This window comes from Papilio xuthus, unplaced genomic scaffold, assembly GCF_000836235.2.
Source record: "Papilio xuthus unplaced genomic scaffold, Pxut_1.1 DF826115.1, whole genome shotgun sequence".
In the NCBI taxonomy this organism is placed as follows: Eukaryota; Metazoa; Arthropoda; class Insecta; order Lepidoptera; family Papilionidae; genus Papilio; species Papilio xuthus.
This window is the reverse complement of record NW_013532534.1, coordinates 2,215,574-2,231,187: the sequence shown is the minus strand read 5'-3', so window position 1 is coordinate 2,231,187 and position 15,614 is coordinate 2,215,574. Positions and strand designations below refer to the sequence as shown.

Sequence of the window (15,614 nt, the reverse complement as noted above, 5' to 3'; positions counted from 1 at the left end):
CAACAGCATGATTTAACAGAAGGTAAATCAAAATGCAAGTTTCCCACCCATTTACCACAATCATGTCAATGAAAAGCAATATTGAATTGTCATTTTGCATAATAATTGACATTATCACACGTCGAGTTAATATGGGATTGGAAAACCTTTCATGATAAGCTTTAAATTTAAACCAATGTTGTGGATTAAAAATGTAATAGCGGATTACTGGAAAACACAGAATTTCATTTATTGTTTTAATCAATTTACATGTATAAATCCACATACGCGTTATGCCAAAGAACACTTTATATTTTGAATGTTACTTCTTTATTTTTTAACTCATATCGATCGATTGACTATTTGCGTCCGTTTTGATAAACTTTTCCAGTAGAAGGGCGAACTCTATAATTCAACTGTCTATTTCAAATCAGTATGTCAATTACGATCAAAACAATATCAATAAACGTATGTACCTACTTGTATATTTCTTGTACCGCACGTGTAATGACGACCCTAAATAAACAATACAATATTATTGTTAGTCCAAACGCCACAAGGCAGGTCCTGAATAAATAGAACCAACCTAAAACATTCACGGCCCACCGGTGAACATAATCAAAGATACGGCGTTTACTTCCTTGCAGAAATGTCGCCTGATTGGAGAAATTACACAAAAAAAACGATGTAGTTCTCAAAATGATAGTATAAAGGCCAAATTGTTTAATCACTCTTTTTTACAGCAGTTTCAAAAAACTTCCGCTTCCCCGATATATGAACTTCAGAGATTTCTTGATAGAGATCTTAAGAGAGAGAAAGGCTTTTATAAATTATATAAAATAATATTCATATTTAAAATTTTGCTTTCAAATTTGTAGCACACGTAAAAGACATAAATCATGGTAACAACGGCAAATCGCTGCAGTGTTCATTTAAAAGCCCGTCCCAATTGTCGGACTATAAATCGGGCTCTCTTCTCCACGCGACCCTGTAAATTACGTCTTTCTGTGAGGAGGGCGGGTCCGTTTAAAATATGTATGACATTACCTCCCGGAGGTCTAAAATCTTTACTTTCATATCAATATTATAGGCAAATTAAAATAATAACAATATGGTTTTAATTACTGTAAAATACTAGGACACAATAGGAATCGACTTATACTGCAGGGTTTATTATATATTCTATATTTAACATATTTAACCCATTGTAATCAAAGGCTTGAGAATTCCTAACTTGTAAGTTTGCTTAAGCTTTTTATCGCACACATCAACATGGACTTAGCATCATGAAAAACAAACCAACTAATTCATTAGTATTATGCATTTTGCCTCTATTCTTTATAAAAAAAATCATGAATGAATTACTTTCCCTATTCTTCTATTCTTTGTAATACATAAAAAAAAAATTCAATACAAAATGTCATAGTTTTTATTATAGTAGAAATTTTACATGGTTCTAAAATGGTTAAGAGGAAATAAATTATATTAAATACTACTAGATATGTATAAAAGAGTAATTATTTATTGCTTTCTAGCACACATACTAAGAATAGTTATCACCTTTTATACTATACTAGCTGCCGCCTACAACTCCGTCCGAGGGGATATATATAAAAAAAAGTTAATTAATGTAGCCCACCCATCCATCCACATGACATCCATCTAAAAATTCGCATTTATAATACTAGCAAGTTAAATAAAAAGCAGCTCTTCAAGGCATAAATTCGGAAAAAATGAATAAATAGTATCCTATGTCCGTCTCCTGGCTCTAAGCTACCTTCTCACCAATTTTCAGCCATATCCATAAAGCCATTCTTGAGTGAAATACCACGACCACACAGAAGACAGGCGTGAAGTGGAAGCGATTCCGCGTTTCGTCTGATGAGTGTGCGTCCCGGAGGCCAAAATTAGTCCTCTTTCCCTTCCCACCCTTTTTCTTATAAGAAAAGGATGAGAAGTGGAAGTGGACTTTCCGGATGAGAGGATGTATGGAAAGGGAAAATATTTTCTTTCTGTGCATCCTCTCCTCTATCGACTAAAGGTAGGCAACGTTTATGCAATTGTGTAAGTCTATGGGCAACGGTCACTTTGCTATTTCAGCATTTCAGGTGGCCGCTCGCTCGTTTGCCACCTTAAGATATAAAAAAAAAGAATGATATTTTCAACTGCCAAAACATCCAGAGAGCAAAAACTAGTATCCCTGTTCTCCTAAAGAAATCGAGAATAACAAAAATATGGCTAGTATAACTTAATAGTATTTCTTTATCAAACAAAAATTAAAATGTCTGAAAAATTATAACATACTGTTTACAAATAAAACACATAAGTATCCTTATATTAAGATTTATTCTTGGCTAGCGTCAACATTCTCTGTCTGCAAGCCCTTGATTGAGGCGACTGGCACATAAGTCACAAGTGTGAACAGTTTGTGTGCAGAGTCCTCATCATCATTGCGTCTACGCGACAGCCTGACACGGACACGGAAGGGGACATTTCTGAAAATTATAAAATTTAAATTAAGTTTATGCTTAACTTTTAGCAAGCTTAAGATATTAGATAATGAAACAAGTTACTTAAAATCACTAACAGAATATCCTTTAAAATAATAAAGTGCATTGTTTGCATGTTTAGTTTGCATGAAAAATATAATTATAAATGTGTCAACAAGTATAAAATTGGGTGAATTGATCCTGCCAAAGCAAACAGCAGATGTCTTTGATATCTTTGTTTTCAGTGCCAGTCATCACAATGTTCAAAAAGTTCAAATTTCAAGCACAAGTGTCTTAATTTTTGTATAATAATGAAAAATCTATCTATAATACCATAAACCCTTTTATTATTAATATGAGTTCAATAATAAAGAATTATAAAACTATTCAGAATTCTTTGTTTTTATATCTTACTTCAGTAAAAAAGTCTGCGCTTCTATTTAGATACTTTTCTACAATGTGGTTCAATTATGCTATAAGGAGCGTTTGTGTTAATCTAATAAATAATAAACAATTTAAGATATTCGTACACTGGCATAGTAAGTTAACCTGTTTATGGTATATGTTTATAGTCTATTTAGTTACGTTTTCCATAAAAAAAACCGTAGTATCTCATAGTTTAAATAAATCAAATTGTAAAATCAACTAACCTTACACCCTTAGACCATAGAAATTTGTTTAAACGAGTGTCCACACGAACATCAGGGGTACCCATTTGTTTTTCGGCAAATTTGCGAATTTCCTTGATTGCTCGTGGAGCCCGTTTCTTAAAACCAACTCCATGAAGACGTTTATGTAAATTCACAGTGTATTCACGTGTAACAACTTCGTTAATAGCGGATTTACCCTTCCTTTCCCCCTTAGGTTTTGCCATTGTGATCTGAAATTACAAAGAGAAACTTTAAAAATCACTTGATTTTTCAATACACCATATATCACTGTTCAGATATTTAAAGATAAATAACTATTTAGAATTGCAATTATTATGATTTGTTAAGATTTTCATATATAAACACACCTCTACAGACACTCGCCGAAACGAAAAGAACTGTCAAAATTAACTGTCATCAACTCCCTTCAAACTATTTTGACATTAAATTTGGCTCCAAGATCCGCAAACCTTAGCCTTATATTAAAGTTTTCTTGTTACAAATGTCCTGAGGTTTTAATTGTTTTGATGATATAAAATTGTTTGTAAAAGTATTTTTCATTACATTGGAACTACTGATGATATTTTTTTTATCAAAAAGGAGAGATTTATAAAATACGGGATTATGAACTGTTTCTTTTTAACATTATGCGATATTTAATCTATGCCAAAATGTATGTCAACTTCATATTTACAAAGATTGAAAAATGGAGGAAGAAAAATAAGACTTGGCTGCGGCCTATACATTATAAAATTCTCTATATTCAAAATAAAAAAGACAAGGCTGTATGGCTTAGTTCCTTTGCCTGCTCTTTCGAGTGAATAATAAAAACAACAACATATTTACAAAATGACATATGACACTGACAATAACCGTCATAGTATGAGATTTGTATTGTAATTTGTATGTAAAATTGAGAATTACCCTAGTTTCTGATAGTTTCTAAGTTATTGCGAATTTTGAACAGATTCCATATGTAGTACGCTTACGACCATAATTTTGTTTTATAAAACAATGAGCCTTATTACACTCATTTCCTAGAACATAAATTAAAAGTAAAAGAGTACCTACTAACTAAATTTACATATAATTTTAATTTTGTAGAGATGTTGCTTTCTGCGAGTACTCTTATTTATAGAAAAGTTGGTAAAAAATGTTTTCGTATGTTAAATGTAAGATACATGTGCATTGGAAATCGTGGACATTTACAACAAACTGGCAATATTAGTCACGTTATGAAAAATGTAATCTATCGGCATTTGAAGACTTCAACTTATATTTTGGATAAAAGTGGATCTGTAAATGTTAAAAATAAAGATCCAGAGACGGAAGACAAGTTAAGTAAAGGTGTGAGAGAAATTGTTGTTAAGACTGAAACAGATGAAAATAAAGTTGTTACAAAAGTCACTATTGAAAAACCGCAAAAGGCTGCTTCAACAACTAAAGAAGAAATTGCTCCTCAAGGTAAACATTATTAAGCAAAATTTAGTTCCATTATAATGTGTTTTATGACAAAGAATTATTATATTATTTTTGTTTTAGTCAAGAAAAGGCTATTGATTGATTTTTCGGCGTCATATACTGAACGTAACTTTATAACACCAATGCGTGCAATGACTGAGTATTTGTTAAAGCAATCTGATTTAGAATCATTACCAAAGGTGCTTCGAAGATCACCATATGAATCTGAACCACCTATAACTGTCCACTATCGTAAAGATGTTGAAGCAAAGGCTATTGAGGTTAGTAACATTTAATACATTCAATGCCACTAAGATTTATACAAAAATTTCAACAAATTTGGCTTATATAATAGGTGTGGGGGTCAAGAGAAGTATTGGAGAAAGAATTATTGCGAAGAGAACTAGACAGAAGAAGATATGAACAAGGTATCAAAAACTATCATATAATTTATCTTTACATTTTGTTTATTACTAAGCAGATTTAGAATCATAATATTCTTAATTTCAGATGTTTTCACTGTTAAACGACGATTACGTAATTATAGAAGAGAAATGAGTGATAAGCGATTAAAACAAGCAGAGGAATTGGGTTTAAAGACAAGATCTGGTAGAGTTGTCCTCACTGCGATAGGAATGTAAGTTACATGTCTTGTAGGAATTGGTTACACTTTATTAATCAGCCTGTAAATGCTATTTCAATGAGTAATTGCTGCCCAGCAAGTGGTAATGGCTCAACCATTTCAAAAAAAATATAGTTGCCCTGAAAAAAAATGTGTATAAAGACCATTAAATAATAGCAATATAATTTGCATATACTTGTAACTGGATAGCCTAAATTTTAAGATTTTTTTTTCTATTGGTAATTTTTACAACATAAAAATTCACATTTGCAGTAGTACAATAGTGTAATAATTATTAAAAGATTTTATAGTTGTAATATAATTTTTACAGAAATGGATGTAACTTTCTGTTTAAACTCTGCGCTTGGTTCTACACGGGTTCACACAGCCTGTTCTCAGAATGCATACATTCCCTTGCAGACACTGTTAATCAACTGATACTGGCTTATGGAATACACAAATCTGTTCAAGTATGTATATATTAATTCAATTTAATTAATTTTCCATTGTTAGAGGATAAATGAAAGTTAAATTTAATTTTCAAGATTTTTTTAACATATTCATTGAACCAACCCGTTACTAATGTTATAAATGCAAAAGATTAGTTGGATGGATGTTTGTTAGAAGGTATCTCTGGAACCATGAATCCCGGGCGAAGTCACGGGCGTTAGCTAGTTATTAAATAAACCAATGTTTCATTTTACATTTCAGATAGCAGATCCAGACCACCCATATGGTTATACAAATATGAGATATGTTTCCTCTCTCATCTCCGGAGTGGGAATATTCTGTGTGGGAAGTGGCTTGTCATTTTACCACGGAGTAGTGGGCATATTGGATCCACAGCCACTTCATGACTTTTTCTGGGTAATGTTAATTTAAATTATATGTCCGATCAAGATTTTAAATTCAGATTTATCAAGTATCAAGGTTTTTAATCCACATTTTCATAGGCTTATTTCGTCCTCGGTGGAGCTGTAGTATCAGAAGGTGCAACTCTCATGGTTGCTTTAAGTGCAATAAGAAAAGGTGCTAAAGAAGCTAATATGTCTTTAAGAGAATATGGTAAGAGTTTTTAATATGTCTTTTGTCTGTTTTATAAAAAAGTATAATCAACACATTAAATGCTACTACAATATTCGTGTCTAAAAGTAAAATCACAGGGTAAAATGGCATGTAATGTGTTGCACTTTTACCTACTTTTGTCATTTCTAATGGCACCAAATTGCTGTATGGATCTGGCTCAAATTTGGCATAGATGTTAAACAGTCTGGAAGAACACACTTACACAATACTTATTAGATTTTTTTATAATTTAACGCGGGCAAAGTTGCGGGCGACAGCTAGTATTTTACTAATTAAAAAATTTGATTTACAGTTCTGAGGAGTTCAGACCCATCTGTGAATGTAGTGTTATTAGAAGACACAGCGGCAGTCGCGGGTGTTGTAGTGGCAGCAAGTTGCATGGCTGTCTCTCAGTACACCGGTAACCCACTGTTTGACGCTGTCGGAAGCATACTGGTAGGCACTATACTGGGTGGTGTCGCCTCCTTCATTATATTGAGCAATGTTGGAGCACTCGTTGGCAGGTAAAGTGTTAACTTTTACTACTTAATTTATATTAATGATGCAAAAACTTCTATTGTTGTATTAAACAATATTAATTATCTTACTTCTAACTATTATAAATGCGAATGTTTGAATGTATGGATGTTTGTTATAAGGTATCTCGGGAACGGCTCAAAAGATCTTGATGAAATTAGGCACAGATGTTGAACATAGTCTGAAAGAACGCAGGCTACTTCTTAAGTTTATTTTTAATTCTGCGCGTACCGAGTCACGGGCAACAGCTAGTAATTGTATAAAAGTTATAGCAATTACATTGTTATTTTTTATTTCAGATCCATTCCACAGGAACAGTTAGATGAAATAAACAGTGTACTGGAAAGGGATTTTATGATTAGAGCGATTCATGACGTGAAGGGTATAGATATAGGTAGCAACTTGATAAGATACAAAGTAAGTATTTCTCCTTATACATTCTTATATAAAACTGCTTGTATATAAACTTATATAAAACACATGTAATAAAATATTGTTACCTCCATTTGAGATTGAACTATTTTTTTGTTATCGCAATTATCTTGCATTATCTTTTATTCGCTATGTATTTCATAATTTATTGTATTTTGTTTAAAATGTTAATAATTTATATAATAACGTTAAATGTTAATAAATTTTGTAGGCCGAAGTTGATTTCGACGGTAGAGCGTTGACGCGATCGTATTTAGAGAAACACGATTTAAATGCATTGTTAGAGGTAAATTGATTACATTATTTTATTCTAAATTATGATATTAATTTGCACACGATTTAAAAGAAATATCCTTATCAGGACATAAGGAAAATCGAGACCATAGACAATGTAGAAGCATTCCTTCTAAAACATGGCGAGAATATTGTGGACATGTTGGGCGGAGAGATTGACAGGATAGAGTTAAAATTAAGGGTAATTTTTTTATTTACACTAATTAAGAATAAAACTTGTTTTCAGCTATTTTTTTAAATTATCGTTTTTCTTTTACAGAAAAAGTTTCCACAAATACGACATTGCGATTTGGAGATTCTCTAATACAATACGTGATCTATAACCAAACTCCACTCTTCTTGTTTTTTTTTTATTTAATTAACTTATTTTTTATTGTTGAGATATAATTTGTAAGCCACCATATACACAATAGTTATTATTTAAGTTTTACTTTGTGAATTTTAACCGATAACTATAAAAAATATATAGCAATATTATTCATATTTGTTATTAAATTTGACTTTTACTATTATAAAATGCATAATTCTTTTATTTTATTAAAGTACAAAAAAATATATTAACACTGTAATTTTTTTATGAAAATAACAGTAGTTAATTACTTATCTAGATAATTTTTCAGTTTACACTAATTTCTTATTATTAGAACGTATACGCACGGCCGCTTTTTTTAACGTTGAAAACTACGTTGGCGGCACTTAAGCGATGAATTTTGCCCGTCAAGGGGTATTACTGTACCCGCTTAAAAGCCTTGATTTCTATATTGAATGTGATAGAAAGAGATTAGGAAATGTGCCTTTTAGGCTATTGGATAAGAAGTTTCAGATGTGACAATATAACTATGAGTTTACACTGCGGTAACACTTATACAAAAACATATTGTTATCTCAATTTTTATAACAAGAACATAAAGGATGGCGATATGTTTGTTATAACGTATTTTGAAGACGTACGTGCTAAATTAGTGAACGTAGAACGATATTATGTCAAAATGTATTTGAAAATTATACAAAATTATAATATATGCGTTCATAATTATTAACTGCTCGCTCGCTTAAAGTACAATTATTAATTTGATTCTGCAATGATTGTAGCTGTCTTAACCTTCCCCATCCGATGAAAAGAGTTACATCTCTTACGAAATATCATGTTCATATAATCTTAGCACATATATTTATGACCAGTGTTATATTTTAGCTTATAGATTCGTCTCAACTTAGAACTCTGTGATTTTGTTGTATATAATGGTATGTTTAAGAAGTAAGGGTGTACCTTTTGTGTACAGATTGGTGTAAATAAAATAAATGAGCTTGATTATTTTTATTATTCATACCCTATTTTTCCTGTTCTGTTAAGAGATAACATGTTTATGAACAATACAGTAGATTTTTCTAAGTTGTTTTGTTTTTGAGATAATAAGTCTTATATCTTTTTATTTCTATATCTTTTGTAACACCCTATAGTTTCCTTATATAAAGGTTGCTCCAAGAATTTAAAAAACGTGACTTAAAATTATAGTTTTTAATCGGTATAAAATATAACAATTTTATTTAACTTATACATTTCTGTTGTCTCAGTATTAAAATACATATTAAATAAACTTAATATTATGCAACTCAATATTTTCCTTCAGTTCAATTATATTTAGTTAATACTATTAAGTAGTGCATATAATTATAAATGGTGCAATAATTCTGAACTATTGAATATAATTTTTACGGATATTCAAACAACCGTTTTTATTCAAAATCAGTATCCCAGACTTCAATAACCAAAGTCACTTTAATTAAGTATATAATATACTGATTCTCTTTTACTATATTCTATTTCAGTACATTATTGGAGGGAAAAATATATAAATTTTACTTTAGTTGACGAACTGGACCCTTGACAGCCAAAGAAGCTATGAATGTAGTAAAGAAAATTAAAAAAATTGTCCAACATTAAATTTTACATACAAAACTCAAGTTGTTTCCAGCATAAATTAAAAAGAAATGCATATTAAATAATTATACCTAAATACAAGGTCTAGTTTGTGGCAAACAGAGATTATAATGAGCGGTTTTGTTCCAAAAGTCTGATGTCTTCCATCCGCACCAGCCCTTACCTACCACAGTTGTTATGTCATCTGCGCCTGTGTAATGAGGGTCAAGAATAAGGTAACGAGTTTCGTTCTTCTCAGAATTATATTCAACACCAATTATTGTATGAGCTAATACTCCACCCCCTGGAATAAAACAGTCTCGAAATAATTCATACACTTTAAAAAAATGGATTCTTTTCCTTTTGGAGGCAATATATCTATCTTATATATAAAATACTAGTGTCACAATGTTAGTTACTATACTGCTCCGAAACTGACCTTGACCAATTGTTATGAAATGTTATATGCACATTCAGTAGGTCTGAGAATCTGGTATTATTTATTTTTTAATCGCACGGCCGGAGTCGCGGTCGATAGCTAGTATTTATTATAAAATTATATGTCACACTTGACATCCATCCAATATGATAAAACAATCAAAGAATTTTTTTTTTCAATTGTTCTTTTATTGTTATCGTTTATTATAAAGACAATAATAAGACTCACCAATCATAATAGGGCTGCCATGCTTCTGGAAATGATGAATCAACTCTGGTGTGTAACTCTGCAGCTCTGCTCCAGTGTTAGCAAATATGATCCTTGACTGAACTCCGAGGAGAGTCTCCAGACAGAACATGACCTCTGTGGAGCCGATCCATTGCCTGGACCCAATGAATGTTGTCGGCTTATCACCAATGTTAACAAGGCACTCTTGGATCTCTCTATGTGTCGGTATATTGGTTGTGTTATAACCTTGATACCTAAAAAAAACGAAAAAGTAATCTAAATATTTTTTTTATTAATTTAATCTATTTTTGTCCTCCGTTTTTCCACTAACTTTTCAGCATTTTTTAAATAAAGTTAACAAATGTTTAGTCATTTATGTATGAATTTAATTTGCAACACTGAAAAAATTGTTAACGTTAATAACATCGACGATAAAAACTTAAGTTTTTAAATTTAATAAGTAAATTATACTAACTTTTAATTAAATTAAATATAGGATTTAAAATTATTTTACCTAAACCATGAAAAAATCGTCTGCATAGAACGATAGGCACAACCCCATCCGTCATCATTGAAGTTGTCCTGCATATAATGATGGTAGGTGTACCGGCCTCTTACTAATGCCACTGTCACATTCGGACCAGAAGATGGTAACGGCAGGGCTTCGTGGGGGTTAACGAGTCGACCACCGTACGTTGTGTACGCATTACCTCGTCGGAACATAGGCTTGTCAGTCGGTAGAGCTAATTGCTCATGTAATTGTATTCTCTCACGTTCTAAAAGCAAAACCAAATATAATATATGCTTGTTATATAAACACTAACTATGGTAAACTGCTCTTATTCCTGACATACCAAATTTAAATCATAGATATTATAATAGGCTTACCCATGCTCTCATCTGGTATAGCTTTTGGAACAACTCGAGTTAAGAAATGTCCAAGCTGTTCAGGTAAATAATGGAATGTTTCAGGCAAACGTAACCCAGCTCCATCACCGATACCTTCTTGACCTGTTATAGTATAATAGGTAAAATAAAGTACTCTTAAAGATAGTAAGCTAAAGATTATAGACTTCCATAAACTGGACTTTTACTTATCCAGGTTGGACTGCACTTGTTTCCTTTACAACAATTTTCAATCTCTCTAGTTGACGCTTTAAAAAAATTATATTATAGCATGCTTTCATACTTTTTTTTTCTGATATGCGCAGTTATTTGTTATGATTAGCCTTAACTTAAATTGCAATAAGTTAACTTTATTTCCATACCTAGTTGTTCAAGCAGAACACTCTCTAACAATCTTAGCGAGCGACACGCTGCTTCCACCAATACTGTGTACAGCTCTGACAACTTTGTGTTACGGTGTATCATCGCCAATGTATCCACTTTCAACGGCATACTGATGCAAAATGCAGCTGAAAGACATTTGTTAATTAAAATACAATTTAATTTTGGAATATAGGTGTGCTCCCGCCGAAATTAGCACAACCAAACTCCTTTAACAGTAACTAAACTTTTCAAACTTTTAAAACTTTGTTTCAAATATTGGTTTTCCTATAACGAATGTGAACATGCATAGAAAAAAAATGTAAAAATGATAATTGCGATAGTTAATTTATCTATAAAAAATTAAAAATGTAACCATGCAATTTACCCTTACGTTTTCTTTGTGTAGTCATCATCTTAACAGCAGTTTTTACTAGCTTATCAGATAAAATATCCTTTGTTGTTTTCATAACTAAATTCACAGGAACTATATCCTAAAAAAAAGAACCATAAGAATTGATTATTATAATGATTTTCATTATTAATTTGGTTTGATCAAATTGTGGAATAATGAGTGGTTTACACTATGCCAGTGCAGTAGGACAGTAGCACTTTGATGTTCGTTACTATTTTACTATCCTACTACTTTAATCTTATACTGGAAAAGAAGTATATGTAAGGTAGATATTACAAGTAACACATACCAAAGAATGTATATTAACTTTCTTCTTTTTAGATGGTTGCTCTGCGCTCATGGAGTCTATCAGTTCTCCAATATTTGCCTCAGTGCTTGTACCAGTTACCCCAACATCTGACGCTATGCCAAACAGATATACAGCTGTACCATCTATGTGGAATGATACTTGACCAGACGCTATCTGAAATAAATTAGTTTTCTTTAATATATCTTGTTACAATAAATATACCAAACCAATAAAAGAAAGCTTTATCTTAGATACCACCTTAAAGGCACACTTTAAGGGATATATTAGGCACAATAGTAATTAAAAGTTTTTTAATAAATACAGATGTGAGAAATTCGAATTTAATATAGAGACTTAGTATGTTATTATGTCATCATTTCTTTTGTATGGTAGATAAAGTTTACCTTTTTTCTTTTATTTTGTAGTATATTCTTGACACCAGCTATAGTTGCCTCACATGTAAGTGGCAATATAGTATTCAGGCGTACATGAAGAAACTGTTTCCACAGTTCATCCTTTTCCATGACCTCATAGCTTGTCTCCTCAAACTTGTCATGTACTAAAAAATGAGCTTTTATATCTTTCTCTTGGCTTATAATAATAACAAGGGGATTGTCTGTTATATCTACATCCTAAAAAAAAGTTAAATTGTTTGGTACTTTTCACAAAATTAACCGTATGGTACAGTAAACATAAAATTCATGATCTTACTATAGCTTAGAGAACTTCGAAATATTTTTAATTCCTGACAAAAATTCTGTAAATAATTAGAAATGTAACTTACTTGCAGTATTTCTTTTGTTTTATTTTCTATAGTTAAGCAGTCACTAAATTTAATGACACCACAAAGTTCTATCTCGGCTGGCAAATTTAGTAGCAATTGGTTATATGTGTTCTTTTCTTTTTCAAACAATTCTAAACTCAGTCCTACGACAAGTAGGATACCATCGTACATAAGCCCATACAAACATCCTGTGCTCTCCTCTGTATCTATTTGAGACAACCTCTGAAATCATATGTAACACACCCAGGTAATATTACGCATTGATATTCTTAATTATGATAAATTATGTGCATCACCCTCCGGCTAAGCAGACTCTTTGATGACGTATGAGATGAAAAACACATTTGTACAAATATTTCGGAATTTAATTATAAGGTTTTTCATAGTAGTTAAGGTAATCTAAATGAATTGATAAAACTATATGTTAAAAAACATAAATTTAAGAATTTACCTCAATAACATATTTTGATATTTTGAGACGTGGTGACATTTTGAATGAGTGTTGACATGTCAATGTCAAATGACAGAACATTGCCATCACATCTTCTTTACGTAAAATCTGGTAAAATCGTTGCAAGTAGTCGTAATAACTCAGATATTTATAAGTCCACACTAAATTAAAAAAAAGAACTTAATTAGTAGCTTAACTTTGTGTTCTTCCAGACTATGTTCTACATCTCCATCAATCCAAATATTTGCATTTAAAATATCATTAAGATGAAGTTTTTAAGCAATCCTGTTTGATAAACTACCGGTCAGTTCTCGAGAGAGTTCCGAACATTAAGATACGCACCTATTTTCGCATGACAAAGACTCAATAGAATGCATTTATCACAACTCAGTACAGTAGTTCTGTATTATAGAGTTATAGACTTACAGATATTAACTTCCCCCTTTTAAGTTAGCATTCAATTTAAAAAAAAAAAACAATTACTTTCGTCACTATTTTTTATTTAATTATTAAAAAATTACTCTTATTCATCTTTTTTTAAAATACATGTATCTATCAGTTTTTCAACAAGCTGTGTTCTTTCCTTTGCCATTTTTATAGCCTCCTTTTCTTGTTCAATTGAAAGTGTACCACCTCCAGATTTCAGTATTCCACATAGGAATCCATTGTTCCAAGAAACTGTAATGTTAGCACCATTACCACCACACATCTCTTCTTCAAAAGTATTTGGGTCTGTTAATAATATACTCCTGCAATTTGGAACAAGTATTAGAATATTAAGGATATTAGGGAACATAAAAATTTTAACAATTTTAGTTGCTAAAAGGAAATTACCAACCTTTCGCAATTGGGAAATATTGCAAAACTTGTAGCAACTGGTAAACCATTTACTTTCAAGGATATCCTGTTGTTAGTATCAACTTTGATTTCTTCTGTTTCTGGATCATATGTTACAGTTGGTAGTGACACTAAAATTTAAACTGTTTTTATCAGAATCAAATCAGAAGAAAAGCATTGACAAAAAATATAAAATAATAGCATATCCCTATAACTCCATCTGCAAAAAAAACTCAATAAGTTACCCTGTGTTCTTCCAGACTATGTTCTATGTCTATGGCAAATTACAATATGATCCGCTAAACTTGTCTGAAGGTACCTTCCAATAAACAGCCTTCCATCCAAAGATTTGCATTTATAAGATTACAACTACATAAATGATTTGTAAAAATATTGAAAACAATTCTTACATGTTTTTAGACTTGCAGTTAAAGCTGTTATGCAAGCATCTACAACATTTCCATCATTATCTAGACAAACAATGTCACAATACAGTACCCAAGCAAGTTTGTCCGATACAATGCATAAATCTTTTAAGTTAATAAACTTTGAATTATTAATTATTTCAGATACAACATTACTAATGACTTGTGCATGATCTGATGGTGGTCCTGGCCTGAACTTTGGTGAGCACAATGGTACCAATTCCACATTTGTTACTAAAAACCCTGAATCTGGGTCTTCAGCTTTTGGTGCAGCTAATTCCTGAAATTTTTTAACAGTATATTATAATATTGGAGTGTCATTTTTGATAAAACATAGATTACTCTTATTTTTATTACCAATTTTGTCCCACAAATAACAGTTGTATTTCCATATTTAACTAGTGCACTTGTTTCAGCTGACTTTATTGTGTTGATATTAAGTTTTATATTACGATGTTCATCGAATTTTCTTCCATCGGGTCGAACATTTCGCTCAATATAAGAAGTGAAATATCTTACAGGGTGTATGACTCTGTAAATTATAATACGTTGAGAAAACAATAAGATATAGTTGTGGCTATTTAAATAAATTCAAAACAAAGTAACAAACTTGTAAATTTCAGCCATTTCTTATAAATGCAATTTACACGGCAATAAACAGTAATTTAATAAATCCAGGCTGATGGACTTCTCATGCTAAACGTATATTTTTTCTTTGATATAAACACAACATATATCACAATTACGTTGATGGTAGATTCAGGAGCTTAAGAGTTCTAATAATCAAGTGATTAACTAAAATTTACTAGACCTATCGATAAAATAAACACATAGAAGATCCATCATAACCTAGAATAATAACAAACATGAACATTTGTCGTTGTCAATGTCAAAAGCAGCAAAGAGTCACGGCTTGCCTCATGAAAATATTATGCTTTCCAATCTTCAGTTTGGTGTTCGGCTACCTTGATATGTTCCTTTTCGCATTTCATTTTGTTATTATTATTATTTGTTTTGCAACGATAAAATA

General features: G+C 31.3%; 4 protein-coding genes across 5 annotated transcripts; 1 reads left to right on the top strand and 3 right to left on the bottom strand.

The window, feature by feature from the left end:
- Positions 1-2,306: 2,306 nt before the first annotated feature.
- On the bottom strand, positions 2,307-3,502 carry RpL31 (ribosomal protein L31). Its single transcript, NM_001311939.1, is given in 3 exon segments — positions 2,307-2,474; positions 3,119-3,348; positions 3,487-3,502. Coding segments are annotated over 2 exon segments (375 nt in total). The 5' UTR covers positions 3,343-3,348; positions 3,487-3,502; the 3' UTR covers positions 2,307-2,323.
- A 494-nt stretch (positions 3,503-3,996) lies between these two features.
- Positions 3,997-8,841, top strand: ZnT49B (solute carrier family 30 member 9). Its single transcript, XM_013319983.1, has 12 exons — positions 3,997-4,582; positions 4,661-4,860; positions 4,935-5,007; positions 5,090-5,216; positions 5,533-5,671; positions 5,913-6,068; positions 6,155-6,266; positions 6,580-6,790; positions 7,103-7,220; positions 7,447-7,521; positions 7,597-7,710; positions 7,789-8,841. The coding sequence occupies exons 1-12, from the start codon at positions 4,225-4,227 to the stop codon at positions 7,831-7,833; spliced, it is 1,728 nt and encodes a 575-aa protein (XP_013175437.1). The 5' UTR covers positions 3,997-4,224; the 3' UTR covers positions 7,834-8,841.
- Positions 8,842-9,202: 361 nt separating this feature from the next.
- Positions 9,203-13,403, bottom strand: Ufsp2 (UFM1 specific peptidase 2). 2 transcript variants are annotated; one of them, XM_013319960.1, is made up of 10 exons: positions 13,323-13,403; positions 12,872-13,093; positions 12,492-12,719; positions 12,088-12,261; positions 11,772-11,877; positions 11,386-11,532; positions 11,006-11,128; positions 10,632-10,893; positions 10,118-10,371; positions 9,203-9,754 (listed from the first exon to the last, which is right to left on the bottom strand). In XM_013319960.1, the coding sequence occupies exons 1-10, from the start codon at positions 13,401-13,403 to the stop codon at positions 9,543-9,545; spliced, it is 1,809 nt and encodes a 602-aa protein (XP_013175414.1). In that variant the 3' UTR covers positions 9,203-9,542. The 2 variants fall into 2 exon arrangements, with proteins under 2 accessions (XP_013175414.1, XP_013175416.1); XM_013319962.1 differs by having other exon boundaries at positions 11,778-11,877.
- A 402-nt stretch (positions 13,404-13,805) lies between these two features.
- Positions 13,806-15,478, bottom strand: LOC106123386 (exosome complex component RRP43). The gene is made up of 5 exons (XM_013319657.1): positions 15,195-15,478; positions 14,942-15,116; positions 14,570-14,864; positions 14,161-14,290; positions 13,806-14,071 (listed from the first exon to the last, which is right to left on the bottom strand). Exons 1-5 carry the CDS (start codon positions 15,209-15,211, stop codon positions 13,846-13,848), a joined length of 843 nt encoding a protein of 280 aa, XP_013175111.1. The 5' UTR covers positions 15,212-15,478; the 3' UTR covers positions 13,806-13,845.
- Positions 15,479-15,614: the final 136 nt, after the last annotated feature.